Genomic DNA, 17,447 nt, shown 5'->3' on the forward strand with positions numbered 1-17,447 from the left:
ACTGCTATCTCACAGCAGACCTCATTGGAAGTCCACGGCTGTCAACCAATCTGGGTATCTCATGGGCCGCTGAAGGATGATATTAGATTTCTTTGGGCTGGACAGCAATTTTTGGATGAGGGAGCTTTTTGAGGATGCGACACAGCAAGCGGACAGTAAAACCACCGCCCACTCTCTTCTCAGCATACTCTTCTTATTGCAATTAGAGTATCATTCCTTTTTCTGGCCACCACTATTTGGTCTCGAACGGACCACATGTCACACCAAATATCAAAGACAAACATAATGTTCCGAACGATGTAAACACCGAGGCTGCTTTAATAGCTCCTCTCCCACGATTGGCCGACTAACGACGCTACTAATTTTAGAGCCGGGAGAATTACCCAAAGTGGACCACCATAGAATTAAAGGCACACTCCAACTCAACGTCAAGGCTATTCTTACATCCATCATGCCCATCGACTTCGCATTTGACCTCGGCATTGTATGGTGACGGCATGATGAAAATCGCCCTTCTCCATGCCTGTTGACTCTTGCATCCCCTCCATGTCGTAGTCGTATCTCCACTTTATTTCCTCTCCACGATTTCTCACGATACCCCCAGTCATGACAACCCCTGCACACTTACCCCAAAGGAGCACTTATGCCAGGGTCCAGGTAGGTATCCTCAAGCATCTTGACCATTCGGATACCTAGGATTGAGAGCTCTCTCGAGCTTCGTGTCGATCGGTATTGCTCCAGCTTCCTGTTCTCTCCGCGAGGCCCACCATCGCTTGTCAATAGTGCGCGCGAACATGGCGAAAATGGCACACGACTAAGTAGGCGATGGAGAGAGCTCAGGTAGGTCCACTGATGAGCCGAATTCTATGACGATGATGCGGGGGATTTGGGATTCCTTCAGACTGGCGAGAATTTTTGCACCGTTGTATTAACAAGGTGGGAGCTCCATAAGTGCCGTGATCCTCCATCGAGGCTTCCACAAGCTGTTCGCTGTCGCTCGCTCGTTGTTTCCACTGCCATCGTTTGGGGTCTTGTGTCTCAAGAACTGAATCATCGACCTCCGGTCTTTCAAACGACAATGGCGAACACAATGCGCCTACTGGTGGCGGCCGTCTTCTCGCTTCTCATCTCACTGTCCCACACCGCTCCAACGAGTGCCATTACGCCGACTGCCACGCTCGACTCAGGCCCAGTGGTGGGAACGACCACATCACTCAGCGGTGCAAGTGTCGTCGTCACCAAGTATCTGGGAATCCCTTTCGCGGCATCGCCTACCCGATTCGCACCAGCAGCACGCCCGACCTCATGGCAGAAACCGCTCAACGCGACTAAATACGGCCCAGCTTGCGTCCAGCAGTTCAATTATCCGGAAGCGGCTCGTAATCGGACTATTGCCTTCTTCAATACTCCTCCGCCGTCGGGTGGGGAGAGCGAGGACTGTCTCAATTTGAATGTTTATGTTCCTGGCTCCTCGGGGAAGAACAAGACTGTCATGGTTTGGATTTATGTGAGAGCTGGCCTTGTACAATTCCTCCTCGGCATGGCATCACTGACATCGTTCGGGATAGGGTGGTTCCCTGACATTCGGTTCGAATTCAAATCTGATTTATGATGGCACTGGGTTCGCCGCGAACCAGAATGTGATAATCGTCTCTATCAATTACAGAACCAATGGTGAGAATCCTATGCGCATGGTGGTCAGAAACTTGACACTAATCCAGTCAAAATCTAGTCTTTGGATTCCCCAACTCTCCAGAGCTTGAGTTGACGAAGAGAAATCTCGGATACCTCGATCAACGTAAGTGACTCAGTTTGTTGAGAACGAAGGCGTCCTCAGGGCCAATAACAACAACACTAATCATGCTTTCTATCGTATTACAGGCTTCGCACTCGACTGGGTCCAACGCAACATTGCTGCCTTTGGCGGCGATCCAAAGAAGGTCACCATTTTCGGAGAAAGTGCCGGTGCCGCCAGCGTCGACTCACTCGTGACAACCTATCCGAAGAACCCACCATTCCGTGCTGCAATCATGCAGTCCGGCCAGACAACACTCTACACAAACACAGCAAATAACGCACCGAGATCATGGCTCGCCCTGGCAGCAGCATTGAACTGCACATCGTCTCACCCAAAGAGCAATCTAACATGTATCCGCTCCTTCCCAGCCAGTGTGATCAAGTCGACCATTGAACACCTTGCCCTGCCATTCACGCCCGTCAGCGACAACACCACCAATCTCCGGTACCCGGCAGCCGCACGCGTTAATGGATCCGTTGCCCCCGTTCCAATCCTAACCGGCAGCAACGCAGACGAAGGCAGCATCTTCGTCGGCGCCTCTGGTAACAACGCAACAGCATACCTTTCAGCGTTGATCCCGAACCAACCGGCCCTAGTCGCGACCATTCTAGCCGCCTACCCCAACACAACGACCCAACTCTCCGACATCCTCACGGAATCCATCTTCCAATGCCCAGCCGGAATCGCCGCCAACGACACGGTGACCGGCGGCAACAAAGCATGGCGCTACTACTTTAACGCGACGTTTGCGAACACGCAGCTCGCGCCCGGTCTAGGCGTCTACCACGCCAGCGAAATTCCCATCGTCTGGGGCACGTACCCGCGCGTTAACGCCACTGAAGGCGAGGCGCGACTCAGTGCCGCAATGCAGGCTTCTTGGGCTGGCTTTGCGAAGAACCCAAACCAGACTCAAGCTGGTGTTGGAGGGCCTGGGTTTGCGGGTGTGCCGACCGTGGGTGTTTGGGGGAATGGCGTGGGTGTTAAGGGTGATGGGTCTGGGAGATTGAATTCCTCGATCTCCAGTGGAGTGCTCGATCGCAGGTGTGCGCTGTATCGGCCTTTGTATGTTGCGCAAGGCCTGGCCACGAGTTCTTCTGGAGGTGGTCAGTAAGGGTCCCACGAATTTTGACGAAGTGAAGTTATATTAGACTGAGTGATGATTCTTGATTATGGTTGTTCAACCCTGGTCAAACACTCCTTTCCTTAATGCCCAACTCAGAATACCACCAAGGTAATGAATAAATTAATTTGCAGACTAAAGATAGCCATAACATGATTTCTGTTGATGCGTATGAGTTCTGCATTGATCAACGAAGGCAATATCATTTCGTATCCTTGAAAATCGAAGAGTACTGTATCCTGGTCGCCAAACCTCGGCCACTGCCACATGTCTGACTAAGACGACGCGCTTCCTCGAGCAGACCAGCTCAGCATGCTCTTCCACAGGAAGAAAACATGGATCAGGTGACGGCAATTCGTAGTACAGCTCAGCATGTCGTACAAAGTATCATGTTTCGTGTTTCTCTCCATTGACCCCACTGTTCTCTTGGGAACCCACTCTACATACAAAGTACTCGTACTTCAAAGGCGGACTCTGGCTACCATGCTGTGAAGCCGAGCTTGTCAAATCGCCACTGAATCGTCTTCGGAGCCTTGTGCTACTCGTATGACAAGAGCTAAGAAATTCAGTACACCATCAGGTGAACGAAGGCCGTCCAGATCATGTGGGCAGTATCCGGAGGGTATCGTTCCGATCCCTCTTAGGCGTTCCATCACGATTCTACCAACCGAACTCGTACTCGTACAATCATTTATGTAGCTATCTATGGCATCTTAGATACATCACCAGATACTCGGTCGAGTTTTGGCATACACAAAAAGCTAGGTCGCTTGGCGAACGTGAGTGGTTATCCTGGTCGCACTCGAAACGAATTAAGAGCGATTCAAGTCTCGACTTTAACAAGTTCGAATCAACCTCTCAGCATTCATCAATGCCTTGAGTTACTGCCGCGATATCAGCTTTTATCTACCTCGATATATATATCTAAAAGATGGCGACCACAAGCATCCAAAGCCACATATCGCACTACACGACCCTCCTCCGCCAGAACTACAGGCCAATCTACCCAGCGATCGTGGCTGGTGTGCTGACGTCGCTTGCGCTCGGCCGCGCCGCCTACAATGACTACAAGGTCTACCTGAGCTATGGCCCCGGCGGCATGCCATACAACGTGGGGGGCTGGCTGTTCACATCGACGATCGTACGCATGCTCAGTGTCAACATGTTCGACGTGCGGGATTTGGACAAGAGTCCGGACCAGAGGACTTGGCTTGGCAAGGATTGGCCGACTGGGAACAGGAGTGGTGTGAGGCCGATGATGGGTCCGCATCCCATTCCCCAAAGACAACTGGATCAGCATTCGTCTGCTGAGGTGCAAGAGGTCAGTACCTAAATAAAGTCGTCGATGCTGCTTTTGTCTCAGTGCGACGCTCTTCGACAGCAAGTCATCATCGCTAATCTCGTTTGGATATCGGCCTGTGTAGAAATTCCTGCTCGGCTTCCGCGCCCTCGTCGAGCAATATCCGACACTCGTCGCGTCAAAGACATCAAACTACGAGCGCCACGCTGACGCACTGTGGGTGCACGACGCGCACCCGACCTGTGCACTCGGCGAGGGCTACTCGCGGGAGATCACGCACATCCACCAGAACACCGACTACAGCGCACATGTCATCGTTGCCCCCAAGGATGCCGCGAAGATCATCAACTCCGGCTGGGGCCAGCTGCATGGCTGGGCCGGCGTGAAGCCGCTCGGGAAGAAGCTGCTTCCCAGGCAGTATGTCCTGCTTTATGCACCGAGGACGGAGGACGAGGTTGAGATATTGCTTGGGGTTGTGAGGGCTAGTGTCGGGTATATGACTGAGTCGGAGGAGTTGATGGTGTCTTGAGTATACGTGTTGCCCAATGGTTGATCGTTGAGGTTTGTGAGAACAAGAAGAATACAGATTTAATGTTAGTGGTCTGAGGTTGTGGGATTCGGTATGTACATAAGTAGTTGTCTCCTGTATCTTGCGTGGAAACTGACCACCTAATCTCAACTCGTTGCTGTGGTCTAGATCGTCGACAGTTTGTTACGGAATTCGTTTGAAACCCAGGAGATAGAAGGGAGATTGACGTTAATATGCGCTGGTTAGTAAACTGAACGGTTCTCGCCTTCAAAGGGGCTAGGACTGAATCATGACATATGGCGCCATACATGACACACGACTCATACCTAACTGGGGGCGAGCGCCTCCTAATCTCAGACAACAACCTCAGTGGTCGATGAGCTCTAAGACCTGCATTGGTATCTACAATAGTCGCGACTTGAGACACTTTGCCTGCTGCACAGTTGCTCCTGACGGACTAACTAGACGCCTTCCTCCTGGAAGTTCCTGCGCGCTTCTTCTAACTAGCGCAAGGATCAATGGGGCATAATAGCTCGGCAGCATGGGCCTTCTACACTTGGAAGGGAGGACGACGTAGGCGTCTTCGACCTTTAGCTTTGCAGAAATCTTCGCAGAGAGGAATCGAGTGCAAAAGTACAAGGTATGAACTAAGGGGCTAGCTCATGTCTACAGATGGCGCACAGTTCGCCGCAGCCCAGGCTCGCTCGTTGCAAGGTCTGACCAGCTAGGTCGTCAGCAAGGTCGCCAAATGGGTCCCAATTGCCTTGTCTGCCTTGTGCTACTTTTCCAACCCTTGAGGACCTGCATGAGCGTGTTTCGAGCTCGAAGAAGCATCTAAAGGTCCTAAAAATAAGCCCTCGCCCCTCAGGTGCCAGAATTCCGCATCGCTAAGCAGCAGGCTGTACCCAGCCTCCCGCTATACTTCGCAGGATGAAAGCCCAGGTAAGTCCCTTTCACAAGCTTGAATTCCTATTCAGCTATACGACTGTGCAAGGCGTGCGCTTTGCTGCAGTCCGAAGTCTGGCTACGTGACTATGTCCTCCCTTACAGCCAGTGTCGACGTGACTTTCGAGCCGTTGAAGCCTCTTCATCCTGCAGTGAAGGATGCTACTACTCCACGTGCCAGTCGCTTCCGTCCGCAAACACCCACTCCGTCTACTCCCGAGTTGTGCTGGGATGATACTCCAGCATTGTCTACGATAGTTACACCAGGGGATGAATATGATTCAGATGGCGGAGTGCCTGTTGACATCTCGCCATCAGTCGCTCGCAGAAACCGTTCCAAACTGAGAGCAGTCCTCGATCTTGACGTTTACCCCTCCAAGGAATTCCGCACCACTCGCATCTTTGACGATAATCCTCTTCCTATCACGGGCATCACAGCTCTGATCGAGGACTCCAGCCCTTCGGCGCGTACCGAGACAGTGTCTTTGCACCAGCTGCAAGATCAGGGGCGCTCAGAAGACGTTGATGATGGGCCCCTACCAGAAGAAGAATCTACTCGTATGGATGAAACATCGTTCATTCAAACTGCATCAACAAGCCAGGAGAATGCTGTCAAGCCTGAGGAGAAGAGCCATACATCAGATCATCAGATTAGCAATGAACCAGACCATATTATCTCTTCCAAAGATAGTTGTGAGGATGAAGTCTCATCTGTCATATTTGAGTTTGACCACAAAATTCCGAGCGAGACCACATCAGCTGAGATTGCTGTCTCCAAGTTGGATGTTGACTCCACTTTATCTGATGTTGAAGCTTCCTGTACCCCCACAGCCACAGATACTAGCGAAGAGCTTGCCGTGATATGGGGACCGAGCCAAGCTCTCTGTCGAGCTCTTCCATGTGATTTTGTTGAGAGGCTACGTGCTGAACCAATTTACTGCATTTCCACAACGACAAGGAACAAGAGGTGCAGGAACAAGAACGGAGCGAAGTTGACCATGGAAAAGGTCAACACTTTGCTGAGTGAACTGCTCGGATCCTCCCTTTTAAAGGAGGCTTCTAGTACAATACAATTGGTTGAGGACCTAGCAATTCAAGCGATGTGCAAGAACGTCCACTTAAGGGTGGTCGAGGCCGAGCTGGCCGTGCTTAAAGAATACTCAAAGGTCAGGGACACAGAAGAAAATCCCGAGAACGCATCCGAAGCTGCAGAGGGAAAGAGTGTTTCCGATCATAGTTCTTTGGCTCAATGGCTGCAAGGGCTTCTTCAGGCGCACATACCTGAAGTTCAGCAACAAAGCAGTACTGAATTGAAAGTAACCGCTGAAATGTCTGCGATTCTCACGAAACCTGAGCTCCATGTCACGATCGAGGAAATTGTCGAGACTACTCCTCTTTTCACGAAGCAGGAAGTTGCACTTGAAGTGGACAGTATTGCCAAGATGCCTACCACTCCTACAAGACGCAACGTCAAAGTCGAGGTGGACGTCAACTCTGAAGTATTGACAGATACTTCTCATTCCCAAGTTGCATTCAAGATGGACGCTATTGCTGAAATGCCTCCAATTGATACGCAAAACAATATTGAAATCAACATGGGGGTAGTATCCGAAATTGACGCTAGGTCAACACAGCCCTCCATCAAATTGGAGATGGGAATGAGTGCTGGGTTGTCAGCGACTCCTACGCAGTCACTTGTCTTAGTTGAGAAGGAAGTCGGAGCTGAAGCCGTCCCTGCTTCGATGAAGCCTCAAGTCGGGGTCTCGACCGTTGCTAATGTTGCAATGCCTCCCTCTTCGACACAATTTCGCGCCAAAGATGATCCAGAAGGAAAGGTTTCCTCCGCTTCTACTCCCTTCACGACCAAGCATGAGAGGACTGTGGATGATGATACGCCTACAAAGCGTCTGCGGTATCGAGGCACTAGGCAGCAGAAACTGGATAAGCCACAAAGAGATTTATCCCAAGTTTCCACATTCGCTTCCGTGATCAACGTGAACTGGGCTGCGAGAAAGCTGCGGAGCGAGCCTAGATTGCCATGGTCTCCTGACTATGCGACCCTATCAGCCCATCTGCGCTACAAGTTTGAGCCTTACACATTGCGAGGGACCCGTCAGAATATCTCAGATGCCGAACTAATCCGACATTGGCTTGAAAGACCCTTGGCTCGCACAGACGTAGACCAAGAAGGCTATATCTGCTTGTTCTGGCACCCCGGAAACTTTGGCTTTCTGAAGATCGGGCGCACGAATGATATCAACAAGCGTCTAAGAAAATGGCAAAGTCAGTGCAAAATCGAGGTCAAACAAGTCATCGAACCCGATCAATCGATACAGTCTCCTGTCCGGCATCCAATTCGTGTTGAACAACTGATCCATGCCGAACTCCACAGTTATCGCCTGCAAGAACCGAAATGTATAGGATGCTCGAAAAAGCACGTCGAATGGTTCAAAGCGGACCCGGCCTTGGCGCTACGAGTGGTCAAGAAGTGGTCGCATGTCCCAGTGCTGTACGAAGAGGGGCGCCTGAGTAAGTCTCTTACCGAGGTCGAGATAAAGGCGCTATGCCAGGTGACGACCTTGGAAAAGATTGCTCGTACACCGTCAAAGCCATCTCGCCGATCGCTGGGGAGGCATTCGGTTGTGGAATACCCTATGATCAACCATTTTTCAATTGGTGAAGATGGTGCCTTGGACGCTCCCGCTTGGATGAAACCGCTTGCTACGTAAGCCATCGTGTGTCCCTGGACTGGACATAATGTAAATCTGTAGGCTTTGTTAGTAATCATAATGGGATGGAGAAAAGCCTGGCCGCCGTGCCATTGCATATATGGCTCCCGTGGCCGACGCTGTCTGATCTATGGTACTTCCTAGAAAGCTGACTGCGGCAAAGAGTCCTGTGTTCTTTGCTCACAAGAGGAACAATGGCCGTATAAACATGCTAAATCCCAGAAGCGCTGTTGGTACAACGAAAGTCAGCTTTGCAGACACTCAGTCAAGGAAGGACAAAAATATTTTGCGGTAGGATAACTGATAAGGCTGGAGGAGCAGGGGTGTTAAGTTGATGCTGCTCTTGGCTTATCTACCCCTCAATTCCCCAGGCATCAATCAATCTGTTCGTCTTCAGTATCTCGATCAAATGAATTCTTGAGGCGCGTGTCCAGCGGTTTCAACGAGAACCTTCAGATGAATTTTGTTGCAATCATTCTGATAACTCATTCTGCAGACAAACGCCGTGTGTATCAGACTTGGGCAAATATTGGCTCTGAGTAACTGTCAGGATACTGTGCTATTGGGTGCCTCCACTCCATATCTCGAGTTCCATCATGAGGCCCGAAGAGAAGTTCAACCCGGTAAACGAGCATAATCAGCATGAGCTGATGGAGTGTGAGAGTGGTAACTGGGATAGGAGAGAAGAAACTCGGTTTCGACGGCAATCGAACTACAAGAAGCTCCAGCGTATTGCAATTTTATCGCTCTCATTAGCATTTATATTCCACTATGTCTACTCTGAGGCTTTCAACCTATCACTTTTTGGATTCACACACCCCTCTGTTCTGGTTCAGGTCCCAGTTCTACACTTTTCTGAGCCAACAGCAAAACGCAATCTTCCGTTCGGCTTGTTCGTTGACGATGATAAGATATGGCATATTTATTTTCAGTGTCAGTCATGTACACTGAGACAGCATTGTGCGTTTGGCACTACTCATAGTAACTCGAGCTCTGTCGGAGGAACTGATCGCACTGGATGGGGTCATGCGACGTCATCCGACCTCTACACGTGGAGCATGCAGCCAATTGTCGCAGAAGAAGAAGGCTACGATAGCTGTGGTGGTTCTGCTGTGATTGACGAGAACAATACCTCGGGATTCTTCCCAAACCAAAGGAATGGAGTTATCATGGTGTATACACAAATTCATCAAGAGACGAAAACGATCGAACAAGCTATTGTATATTCAACTGATGGGGGACATACGTTCACAAAGTCCGCAGAGAACCACATCCTCCTTTTCTCAGACGGAGAACCAGAGCTGCGGTATCCAAAAGTGATATGGTATGAGCCGACCGAAAGATGGATCATGACAGTGACGAAAGGCAATGCTACTACGATCGGGATCTATACTTTCCCGAATCTCATTGACTGGAATGCAGCCTCCGAGTTTACAGTCGGTGACCTCGTCGATGGTGGCCACAGCTTTGAGTACTCAAACCTCATCGCCATACCGCGACTCAACTCGACAGGCGCAAGTAATAAGAATAGACCGATTGTGCCAGGGGGAACGGTTAAGGATCATGGAGATCACTTACTTATGATTTCCTCTAGCAGTGGTTCACCTCTCAATGGAGGTTCAGTTACGCGCTACTTCCCAGGCAGATTCAATGGCACACATTTTCAGCCGATCAACCATCGTACCGATCGGTTCATCGATTTCGGACCTGATAATTATGCGAGCCAATTCTTCTTCGGGTTTCCGGCTGGATCGCCAGTGGTCAGTCTTGGGCTCGCAGCAAATCTCCGCGAGACCACGTCATTGCCTCAAACGAGCATTCTCATAGGTCCGCGGGAGAGCTACCTCATTTACGGCCCCAGCGAGGGAGACCTGTCATACTTCAGTCGCCCTCTCAGCCTGGATTCCCTTCGAGGAGAAACAATAGCGAATTTCTCCGCCTCGCAGCAATTGGCAGACCATGCGGTGCCTTACCATGGCTCAGAAGCAGTCCTTGTGGAAGTGAGACTCGACATGCAGCCTCCAGACGACGAGGTTGTGGAGCTCAATTTGGACTTCACCTTTAGATCGTCGAGGGGCCCTGAGGATGAGTACATCATGTGTACCGCCGTTTTCAGAACTTGGGCAGCAGATTTTGGATGCGCTCGCAGTCGGGGAATTGTAAAATCATCGAATGACATCTCTCCCCTCGACCAAATGTCCATTCGGGAAGTTCTACCCCTTCTTCCCTTCCACAATCCGGCAGTTCGGAGATGGGAAGTCCAGGCGATCATGGATCGGTCTATTTTAGAGCTTTATCTCAATGACGGAGTGGCAGCTGGGACAATCACATACAATTCGAAAGAATCCTTCGATTTGGTTCACTTTCACAGCCGCAGCATACCGGACTGGGTGACCTTAACCGTGACCGTACAGGAATTGAGACCTGGGCAGAGTGTTCAGGAAATGGTTTAAGCATTTAGCATGAGGCCATCGAGCGGCATAGACGCGCGTCTAACGAGGCTTATTACTTATAGCCCTGGTCCATCGTATCAAGCCCTCCTTCCCGACATTATGGACTCTAGAGGGGCTCAAGACCCACGCTATGGCTCACATGCTGTGAGCGTGAAAGAAAGAATCAGACAGAGTGGAAATTTCCTGAGTACATCCCCTAACCCTCACTTCTTCATCGTTACCACCCCTTTGCTAATCTCGCGCCTAACAAGAAAACTGACAGCAACCTCAACAGCTAGCACGGGCGGACTTCGAAAGTTAGCCTCCATATCATCCGTCTCCTCGCTTGCAGTGATATGCGACTTCTGTGAGAAATTCCCGCACGCCCATTGTTCATGGGTCTTTCTGAAAGTCTGACAGCATTTCCCTCAGACAGCCAAGAGTATCTTGACGCAGTAAAGCATGCTAGGTCTTCAAGCAGCACGCGGTCAAGCAAGTGCTGTTAGGATATCACGATCATTGAGTTCTTCGCGCAGCCGGCTATGTTCGGCTGATTCAGTGGCGCTTTAGGTCGCCTTGTCGATGCCACGACGCGGTGTGCCAAGGCAGATGAGACCCAGCGTCCGTCTCGATCGCCTGGTGTAAAGGTTCCAGTCGTGCTTGGAGGAGAGGCTAGGACGATTCTCAGTCGTGGATATCAAGATTGTGTTGCGCCTTGACAAGCACTGCGCTGAGAAGACTGGGCCTCTTCAGCCGACAGGCCGTTAGCTAAGTGGGGATTGATCGTGAATGACTCCGCCAGAAAGGGTCCCGCATGAAGAAGGATGTCGCCAAAGTGTTAGCGAGGCCTGTGCCGTGGTGTTGTATTTAGCCTGTCAGCAATAATGCGCGGCTCCGTACCTCATTTTGGGAATAGCGCGCATTGGTTAAGGACCCTGCTTTGGGAATAGCGTGATTTCCTGGATCCTATCTGGGAACATGCCTTGAAGCCTGACTGTGTTGCTCGTGCCTACGGACAGCTAAGGTTTGTGTGTATGGCAGGAGTTATGCCTAGGTCTTGCTCCAAAAAGACAGAACTAGCGCCGTCCTGCCTCGAGCAACTCGGCGACCAAGCAGGACATACGCCACCTGAACCAACTCGCTACCTTCATGGTAGAAGTTCTTTGGCTTCCCTGGCTGATGGCTCTTATCACAAGAGACGCGGCGAGAACAATATGGGCCGACGAGCTGAGCACTTTGACCAAGATAAGAAAAGCATCTCAGTCCCGTTGACCGATCTTATATTTACACGATGCAGCGACTTCCGCAAACAAGATTGTCTTCTCTTCTCATCAGTCAACTGGCTTGGATAGTCCTTTTCAACCTTTGTCTACCTGGAACGCTTCCTGAGACTTACAATCCTGTGTCACTACGTTGACTACTCTTTACATTTTAAGCTGAGTTGTACCACAAGATGACGGTTAGCAACTCGACCTCCGACCCCGAAAAGGTTGCGGCAATCGACCCAGTCGTCATTGATCAAGACGCATCTTCTCATGATCTGGGAACGGGAAAGGTCCTGAGCCCGGCTAATCTAGACGACCAACGTTATAACACTACCAAACGTGGCCTTAGAAGTAGACATGCGCAGATGATCGCTCTCGGAGGCGCCATCGGCACAGGGTAAGCATTCCACTACTCGCCGGCATTTCCAGGCTGCTCTGTCCGGAGAAAGCCGAAGATCTTACTGACAGATTTACTCTTCTGCAGCCTGTTTGTCGGGACCGGCCAAAGTCTAGCCATTGGAGGTCCAGCTTTCCTTCTGGTGGCTTTCATTATTATGACAGTCCTGCTCTACTGTGTCGTCACGGCCATCACCACAGTGGCAGCCTATTTACCCGTTCATGGAGGCACCATGTCTTATTACGGCTATCGCTACGTCTCACGTTCGATGGGATTCGCTTTAGGATACCTTTATTGGTACGCCTTGGGAATCCTTATTCCGTATGAAATAACAGTCGCGGGACTTGTCATCAACTATTGGCAGAACGACATTAACATCGCGGTGTGGATTACCGTTATGCTTGTTCCTATTATTATCCTTAATTTCTTACCGGTCCGCGTTTATGGAGAAACCGAGTTTTGGCTGGCAGGAACTAAAGTCATTCTCATTCTCGGACTTCTCTGCCTATCGTTTATATTGTTCTGGGGCGGCGGACCGTCGCGCGATCGCCTAGGATTCCGATACTGGCAGAATCCAGGAGCCGCAAAGGAGCTATTAACCGCCGGTAGTACGGGGTACTTCGTCAGTTTCTGGAAGACTCTAATACTCAGTGTCTTTCCCTTCGGCTTTGCCCCAGAGCTTCTCGTGGTAGCGGCAGGTGAAATGGAATCCCCAAGGCGTAATCTTCCTACAGCCTCAAAGCGGTTTTTCCTGCGCTTGGTAATATTCTACTGCCTATCCGCGCTAGCTATGGGGGTTATATGTCCTTCGAACGATGAAAGACTTACCAATGGTGGCCCAGGGGCTGCAGCTTCGCCTTTTGTTGTGGCCATTGCCGATGCAGGTATCACTGTTCTTCCGTCAATCGTCAACGCTGTTATCCTCCTTTCGGCTTGGTCGGCCGGCAATTCGTTTCTATATATCTCCTCGCGAGCACTCTACTCACTTGCAGTACAAGGCGATGCTCCCCGGATTTTCAAGACGTGCAATCGCTGGGGCGTACCGTATTACGCCGTTGCCATCAGTACACTGTTTTCTGGGCTGGCCTACCTGAATGTCTCCTCATCTGGTGGCGTGGTTTTCAACTGGTTCATCAGTCTTACGACCACCTGGATCATGGTCTCTTGGGTATGCTGCTGCATCATCTTTCTTCGATTCCGCAGGGCCGCCGCTGTGCAGAATATCGAGCTGCCCTATACGAGTCGGATCCAACCCTATGGCGCGTACATTGCCATGGCCCGCTTCACAACCCTTTGTCTAACGAACGGATTCACCACGTTCTGGCCCCAGAATTGGTCGGCAAGTTCCTTCCTGACTGCCTATATTGGCCTTCCTGTCTTCTTCGGCATGTACTTTGTTCATCGGTTCATGTTCTGGAATGACAAGTGGGCTTGGAATCCCGAAGAAGTTGACATGCACACTGGACTTCAGGAAATTGCCGATGCGGAAAAGCCTTCCAAAGTCAGAAAAGGCCTAGCAAAGGTCCTTGCAATCATCGAATAGTCGGGTGTCTCGCGGCTCCAGTTATGCTCTGGAGAGCAACCTGTGACTTGGCTAAGAGACTAAAGGGCGGGGGTGCGCGTTGGGCAGATGATTTCGGTCTGCTATGCTTTGATTTTGAATGTCTTCGTGACAGACCTCCTAAACAGAAATTGGAGTGAGTGTGGGGCACTGGGGATTCTGCTTCTGCTATCTTGCTCCGTAGTCCACGAGGAATATAATCCACAGATACACAATGAGATCTATTCTCTTTCGATGTGCCTCGATTAAGTTACTGTGACAATTTTTGCGCCTAGGAAACCACGGGTGAATTGCGATATTGTGTATTATCCTAGGACAATACATAAGCTACTTACTTCGAGTAAACCAATCTGAACTACCTAAGGGTGAGCTAGAGTTTTGTCCCAGCTGCTGCCAATTCCTGCCAACTCCTGTCAACTCCTAGAGATGAAGTGTCAAGAAGCAAAAGTGGAGCAGATAAATCATGTTACGCTAGTCCGAGTTCAGGCTTGCGAGACGTGAATCCAACTGCAGCTAGGACCTTTGATCTTCGGATACTCCGATAATATCCGTTCATTTCCTTTAGTGGACGTTGATGTGACGGAACGCGACACGCCCTTTGATGGTGATGAGGATGATGATGACCTTGAATTGCTTCATGAGAAGGATTTATATATCACGAGTATAGTTTGCCAGAGTTTTGTTTTTGATCGTTTGAACTCATAAAGCTTCGATACGTCTTCCTTCATTTATTCGACACTTCTTGCAATTGTAAACATGAAAGTCCGCACGGAGAACCCAAAATCCTTTCGCGACTTTAAGCTCAGTTCCTTCGATTGCTTTGGCACCTTGATTGACTGGAATGGTAAGTGATTGTGTATTTTTGGGATAGGGAGAAAGAAACTACCGGGCTCCACGGCATGAACTGCACCTCAGTGGCGCCGAGACCTCCTGCTATTTGATTTACTGATACAATGAAATTACAGAAGGTGTCTATAAAGCGCTTGAGCCAATTCGGTCTCGCCTCCCAGAGTCACACCCACTATACACGGATCGACGAGGGTTTCTTTCAAAATTCAGCTCATTCGAGGTGCCTTTGGTGATCAACAACCCTAGAGGGATTTACTCCACTTTGCTTTCAGAAGCGTACATGAAGTTGGCCCGAAATTTTGGCCAGACGCCAACCGAAGAAGAGGGCAAGGCATTCGGTGCCTCGGTTGGCGACTGGCCAGCCTTTCCGGACTCGGTTGCCGCCTTGAACTCGATGAAGAAGCACTACAAGCTTGTGATCCTGTCTAACGTGGACCGTACCAGCTTCGCAAAGGTGCTCGCGGGGCCGCTTGCCGAAGTCGAATTCGATGCCGTGTATACGGCCGAGGACATCGGTTCGTACAAGCCGGACATTAACAATTTTGAGTACCTACTGTCGCATGTTGAAAAGGACTTTGGTTTGAAGAAGGATCAAATTCTGCACACTGCCCAGAGTCTCCGTGCCGACCACGCCCCCGCTAAATTGATTGGTCTGGACAGTGCCTGGATCGTCCGAGGCGACGAGGGATTCGCCATGGGAGGCGAATGGGCCGACTACGACGGAAAGATCGAATACACCTGGAAGTTCGAAACCATGGAAGAAATCAGTAAGGCGGTAGAGAAGGATTTTAGACAACAAAATACTGCGTGAGAGTCAGAGTCAGGGTCCCCTTCAGATGGTGGGTAGCTTGACTCGTCAGTAGATATATACCTTACTATTTCTCAAGAAATGTAGACCACCTCTGTCGTACGTAGGAGCGCAGGTACCCCTTTCGTCTTGGCACAGCAAGAGATCGGGTCGCTGTCAATTTATCTTTTTTATTTTTCGGCGGCCGCACTTCACCTTGACCGTATTTGTTAGTGGAGTGATCATACCTCATCTTTTCCATCGATTGCACCCTCGATGGCACTAGTGCACGGTACCAACGACCAGTGTAAGATTCTGGCTGAGCTACTCAGACCAGGACACTGTACCACTATTGGTCGGGAACAGGAGAGAAAAAAGGATGGAGACAAGTATCTGGTCTACCTGGTGGCTAGGCGTGTGAAGGTCAGATTTCCTATAGGTTTCATCGTTTCACACGAACCCTGAAAGAAAGCACTTGTCCGATAGGAGGCTAGGATCACTGATTATACTCCGAGGGGCTACTTAGATGGTACTTGCTCAGTCCCCTCAGCCCTTGCACCCCGGACACTGCATGTCAAGATGCAGAACAGGCCAAGTCAGAAGTTCCCCGGCGTCAGCTCAGTCCAGGCACTGCTTTTCCGAGCCTTTCTTGAAGGCGCCGTTGCTAATCTCCTCTTCGTAATCATACTCGGTTTGCCATTCCAGGTACAGAGTCTCCTGAAGCAAGGTCAGAGAAGTCCAAGCCATGCTAGGACGAACGTCCGGAACTTACTGGATCGCTGGCCATCTTGAAATTGTAGGCGGCTTCTTCTGGTGCGATGATGACCTTCTCCAGTCCGTTAGCTGCGGCAGCCTCGACCTTCAACTGAATGTCGCAACTGTGCTCAAGTAGGGCGAAGAGAAAAGCGGCTTCGTCCACAGTGCCCCCCACAGTGATCAGACCGTGGTTCATAAGAATGGCGGCCTTGTTCTTCGGCCCCAATGCGCTTGCAATACGCTCGCCTTCATCAGAGATGAAGACTATGCCACCATAATCATTGTAGACGGCAAGGTGGTCGTGGAAGGTGCAAATATCTTGACTCAGCATATCCAGCGGACGGCCGAATGCTGCCCATGCACGGCCCGCCTGCGTGTGTGCATGACAAATGGCCCGAACGTCGGGACGTCTTTTATGAATGGCACTGTGAATGAGAAAACCTGCGGCATTTGCCGGTCGCTCCTAATAATCAACCCCAGCATTGGTCAGCCTGTACATGCCAGCGGTCGGGTTGAAGAGAGACCTGAGGAAGATTGATCTGGTATTTTTGCCTCCTTCGAAAGGGAAGCTCCCTACCCGATTGCCTCCGATCACTCGGCCCTCCATGTCTAAGCAGATCATATCGCCAGCAGTCATCAATCCAAAATGCTTCCCGAGAGGGTTCATCCAAATTGCGTCTTTCTCCGGATCGCGAACCGAGATGTGACCGCTCAGTCCTTCGCAGAATCCCATGCGAGACCAGGCTCTGAAGACCGCAGCCATGTGTTCGAGGAGCCACGCCCGTTCTTTTGCTTTGGAGGTGAATGATGGGATTGCCGGGAGGACTTGATCGCCATGGCAGACAGCCTGGAGCGGAGTCAAGTCCTCACCACCGTGTTTGTGGCCCTCGGAGACCACCGGCGCCGGTTTGACCTGCTTCGCGGACCACACTACTTTTTCAACAGCAGTTTCAGTTGCAGCCGGGCTCATGATTGCTCT

At 50.6% G+C, this 17,447-nt stretch overlaps 7 protein-coding genes across 7 annotated transcripts; 6 read left to right on the forward strand and 1 right to left on the reverse strand.

Annotated features, from left to right (window-relative positions):
• Window positions 1-1,078: 1,078 nt before the first annotated feature.
• Window positions 1,079-2,909, forward strand: LTR84_003429 (uncharacterized protein; the record flags this gene model as incomplete). The annotated part of the gene is made up of 4 exons (XM_064847017.1): window positions 1,079-1,587; window positions 1,667-1,674; window positions 1,733-1,798; window positions 1,882-2,909. 4 exons carry the CDS (start codon window positions 1,079-1,081, stop codon window positions 2,907-2,909), a joined length of 1,611 nt encoding a protein of 536 aa, XP_064705370.1.
• Window positions 2,910-3,849: 940 nt separating this feature from the next.
• On the forward strand, window positions 3,850-4,747 carry LTR84_003430 (uncharacterized protein; the record flags this gene model as incomplete). Its single annotated transcript, XM_064847018.1, has 2 exons — window positions 3,850-4,239; window positions 4,343-4,747. The coding sequence occupies 2 exons, from the start codon at window positions 3,850-3,852 to the stop codon at window positions 4,745-4,747; spliced, it is 795 nt and encodes a 264-aa protein (XP_064705371.1).
• Window positions 4,748-5,781: 1,034 nt separating this feature from the next.
• LTR84_003431 (uncharacterized protein) lies at window positions 5,782-8,421 on the forward strand (the record flags this gene model as incomplete). Its single annotated transcript, XM_064847019.1, has 1 exon — window positions 5,782-8,421. The coding sequence occupies one exon, from the start codon at window positions 5,782-5,784 to the stop codon at window positions 8,419-8,421; it is 2,640 nt and encodes an 879-aa protein (XP_064705372.1).
• Window positions 8,422-9,017: 596 nt separating this feature from the next.
• On the forward strand, window positions 9,018-10,874 carry LTR84_003432 (uncharacterized protein; the record flags this gene model as incomplete). Its single annotated transcript, XM_064847020.1, has 1 exon — window positions 9,018-10,874. One exon carries the CDS (start codon window positions 9,018-9,020, stop codon window positions 10,872-10,874), a length of 1,857 nt encoding a protein of 618 aa, XP_064705373.1.
• Window positions 10,875-12,306: 1,432 nt separating this feature from the next.
• On the forward strand, window positions 12,307-14,058 carry LTR84_003433 (uncharacterized protein; the record flags this gene model as incomplete). The annotated part of the gene is made up of 2 exons (XM_064847021.1): window positions 12,307-12,515; window positions 12,603-14,058. The coding sequence occupies 2 exons, from the start codon at window positions 12,307-12,309 to the stop codon at window positions 14,056-14,058; spliced, it is 1,665 nt and encodes a 554-aa protein (XP_064705374.1).
• Window positions 14,059-14,832: 774 nt separating this feature from the next.
• LTR84_003434 (uncharacterized protein) lies at window positions 14,833-15,736 on the forward strand (the record flags this gene model as incomplete). Its single annotated transcript, XM_064847022.1, has 2 exons — window positions 14,833-14,920; window positions 15,042-15,736. 2 exons carry the CDS (start codon window positions 14,833-14,835, stop codon window positions 15,734-15,736), a joined length of 783 nt encoding a protein of 260 aa, XP_064705375.1.
• Window positions 15,737-16,330: 594 nt separating this feature from the next.
• LTR84_003435 (uncharacterized protein) lies at window positions 16,331-17,438 on the reverse strand (the record flags this gene model as incomplete). The annotated part of the gene is made up of 3 exons (XM_064847023.1): window positions 16,331-16,429; window positions 16,485-16,931; window positions 17,046-17,438. The coding sequence occupies 3 exons, from the start codon at window positions 17,436-17,438 to the stop codon at window positions 16,331-16,333; spliced, it is 939 nt and encodes a 312-aa protein (XP_064705376.1).
• Window positions 17,439-17,447: the final 9 nt, after the last annotated feature.

This window comes from Exophiala bonariae (assembly GCF_035927105.1).
Source record: "Exophiala bonariae strain CCFEE 5792 chromosome Unknown scaffold_16, whole genome shotgun sequence".
NCBI lineage: Eukaryota > Fungi > Ascomycota > Eurotiomycetes > Chaetothyriales > Herpotrichiellaceae > Exophiala > Exophiala bonariae.